The 3,628-nt window shown below is 38.9% G+C and overlaps 1 protein-coding gene across 1 annotated transcript; it reads left to right on the top strand.

Moving 5' to 3' along the window:
* The first annotated feature begins 695 nt into the window (after positions 1-695).
* Positions 696-1,926, top strand: LOC107188486 (hemolymph lipopolysaccharide-binding protein-like). The gene is made up of 3 exons (XM_015576777.1): positions 696-1,214; positions 1,275-1,594; positions 1,776-1,926. The coding sequence occupies exons 1-2, from the start codon at positions 789-791 to the stop codon at positions 1,554-1,556; spliced, it is 708 nt and encodes a 235-aa protein (XP_015432263.1). The 5' UTR covers positions 696-788; the 3' UTR covers positions 1,557-1,594; positions 1,776-1,926.
* The last annotated feature ends 1,702 nt before the right edge of the window (positions 1,927-3,628 follow it).

The raw sequence follows: 3,628 nt of genomic DNA, 5'->3' as shown, positions 1-3,628 counted from the left end.
GTATACGCGCTCTTGAAGCCCACACAGTATTTTAGTGTAGCGTCCAACGTTACCGACAATCACGAATACGAGTAGTTCTTAGCGAGAATAGTGTATCTGTATATTTCATTTGCATTCCGCGAGTCACAGAGGGTTGAAATGGGTTTGAGTAGATTGGAGCTTTATTGATTATGTCTACCAATTTCAAACAATAAACTTTACTGTGATAGCTAAGTAAACCTCATCGACCTATCTCCACATCGTAATACGGCGAACATCCCATTATATTTGTGTTCATTGTTTCTGTCATAACGTCCTAGTAAAAAATCTTCAGATATAGAATATACAGATCAGACATCCGTCCTTCATACCAGAAACGATTCGTTCATTTTATCCTGTGCTATTAAACTTTCAATGGAAAGATACGAAACGTACACTTACATTTTTATCATTCGATAACAAGATTGAAAAACAATTATTTCCTATATCTGGCACCGTATAAAGATTCATCAGGCAGAAACCAATCGAACGTCGAGCAATCAACCGGCAGCGTAATCCGATTCGAAGACCGACTATTTTGGGCGGGTCTGTTCAGCTTTATGGCTTGGTTAGTCTTGGCTGGTCACAGCAGCTTATTCGACAGAAGCCAGTAAGGGTATATCAATCCCGTCTCGATTGCAGTTGAGTAGACGCTCTCCTTAAATGAGACTGTCGTGTGAACAACTTTGAAACGAAAAAGTGCGAGAAAAGTGGTTGGACCGGTTCACAAAGTGCTTTTATCGACACTGCAGAAGAGGGCGTTCGAAAATATGTCGCTGTTAAATGTCCTCGTTAGTTACTTGATCCCGGTGGTCTGCGTACCGGTGACATTTGCCGTGCCACAATTCTACGACATGACCGATTCGCCGCAGTTTGCGACCTTGAACACCGAGGCTACCACCTATCATGACAATCTTGATCTGGACGTACAGAACGAGACCACGAATATTTGTCATTGCCCTAATGCAGATCTCACGTTGAATCACAACGACAACAGTAACGTGGTGGTGCGAAGTATCATTTCTCATTACGATCTCATGGAACGGAAACCGCCAATGCGGGACGATTATGTCTACACACCTGGTATTGGGGCGCATAAACTCCACACCAGAGCGAAGACCTGGAATAACGCGCGAAAAAGTTGCAAAGAGGAAGGCGCCCATTTGGCTATCGTGAATTCGAAAAGCGAAGCTCGAGTAAGTCGACCACTGTTCAGTCACTTAAGGATCCTACATTCTATTATTTTTCTTCCGTAGGTATTGACAGGGATATTCAATCGAATTGGCCTAATAATCGGTACCGATCATCCGGACCATGCGTTTCTGGGTATACACGATTGCTACGCGGAGGGCGATTGGGTCACCATTTTGGACGATTCGCTCGCCGAGGCAGGCTACACCGATTGGAGCAACAAATGGGGCGGACAGCCGGATAATGGGGGTGGAGGGCAAAATTGTGGAATTCTTTTAAAGGACGGCACGCTCGACGATTTTCATTGCCAGACACCACTACCATATTTTTGCGAGCTGCCTTGTTAACCTTGTTTAGCTAATTGTCCCTACCGCCACGGTTACAGGTTAGAAGGAATTTGCAGTCTCATCCCTGATGCAATCTGATGATCCTCATGTTTATAATTGATTGTGGTTTAATGATGCTTAAACCGAACTCTCTGTTTATCTTTCATATTACATAAACTAGTACGCTTTAACTCTCTTTGTTCCCCCGAATTATTTTTTAATGGTGTTTTTTGCTAATAGGACGAAAATCAAACTGGCTAGTGAATGGTTCCAACAGACAATATACAAATCGGAAATAAGCGTACAAACAATGGAATGGATGCTTTACTTCAATGACTGTTAATCAGGACGTTATTTTTGTTTTGTTCCAACGAAATTAAGAAATAAATAAATTGACAGATAATACATGATTTCGACATTGAATTACTAAGTACCTGTCGAGTGCATAGATTTATTATTACAGAACAATGATTACGTGGAAATGTAAATAACAACAGGATTGCGTATAAAGTATAATTACAATCTATACACGATGGTGTTCATAGAACGTGGCGTTAAGTCCAGTTGAATTGTACCTTTATCTGGATCCTTTAGAGTGACAGAATCTGGGATAGATTGACTGGAACAGGGAACAAACGCTTAATTAGAATAAGCTTTCTGGTGCTTCTATGTATCTTACACCTCTACAAATCTTTAAACGAAATAATAAAAGCGTGTGATCTTACTTGTTGTAAAGTACAACAACCACTTCGTCCGATGGTGTTACAAACGCTGCAGTTTTGATCAGTTCTGTATCGGTGATAGAAATTCTGATGGAATTTCTGACAACGAATCTGCTGACGTGCTTAATGGCATAATACAGAGGCGTTTTGTAAAATTCATCCTTCTTTGAATTCACGATAATACCTGCGTTGAGGCTTCTCTTAGGATAAGTCGGCTCACCTTCTTCGTCCAATGCTAGATTCCAGTCGAGCCACGCGACGACCCAATGATTTACATACTAAAAACAAAATAATGGTCCGTCAAAATAATTATGTGGTCTTTAATAGTCACGTTGAAAATAATTTTTCACCGTTTAGATTAATGCACCAACCCGAGTCGTTTACCTTCATTATGCTGATTATATACTTTTCCGCGAGAAGCCAATATTCCGACAAGGCGTCTCGTTCTCCTCAATGTTGCGGCACTACATACACGTACAGAATGAAACGATTGAAACTTGGAGCAATTAACGTGCAGTACACACGGTTTTCTTTTTTCTGAATTTCAATTTTCAAGTGATCTTAGTTTTTGAAGTTTGCTCATCGAAAAGACAAATAGGACTATATCCTAAATTTTTTTTCACATTTTTCAATAGTGCCTCGCTATTAAAAAATTGCATTTCTTTAAAAGAATTGCAAAATAAATGGTTAATAAAACATATTCTTCTAACTGAAATAATTTTCATAAAGTACTCTTAAGTTTCCACTTAAAAAGTAAGCACCTAAAAAGCTCGTTTTGAATTTTTACAATTTTCAAAAATCCTTCGAAATACGTTTATAGATCACTAAAAATTACAACATATCCAAAATGTTACTCCAAAAAGTGTCTGACTTCGCGTGGAATGCCCATATACATATCGACACGTGTAAACTCTAAATGCATAAAATACTCACTGTCAGTTGCTTCGGACATGGTTCGTTGTCACTTTTATCGCGGATGTCCACGTTTGTAAGTAGCCCATCAGTCGCAAAGTGTTTCACTTTTATCGACATTGGCGCCACTACTGTCTATATTTTTATGAATTGAATTCCACTGTTCTAAGTCTAAATTCATCGAACGAATATTTTGCTCTAAACATTTACAAGGTAGACGTCATAATGAATTAAATGTTAAACAAGTGCGTGGGTTTATTTGAAGCGTAATTAGTTATGAGAAACGTTGGCATTTACATACGGTGTACAAGTACAGGATTATGTAAAGATACAGGATTGTACAAATAAATAGTTGGTTCATACACGTCAAGATTGGTTCAAGTAAATTGCATAAAATATATGACTCCTCATGTTTTACACATGCCTGGTTGTAAAATACATTGATAACAATGCTCATAA

The sequence above is a fragment of the Dufourea novaeangliae genome, unplaced genomic scaffold (genome assembly GCF_001272555.1).
Source record: "Dufourea novaeangliae isolate 0120121106 unplaced genomic scaffold, ASM127255v1 scaffold124, whole genome shotgun sequence".
Classification (NCBI taxonomy): Eukaryota; Metazoa; Arthropoda; class Insecta; order Hymenoptera; family Halictidae; genus Dufourea; species Dufourea novaeangliae.
Note: the sequence above shows the minus strand (reverse complement) of the source record. Positions and strands in the feature narration are given on the sequence as shown.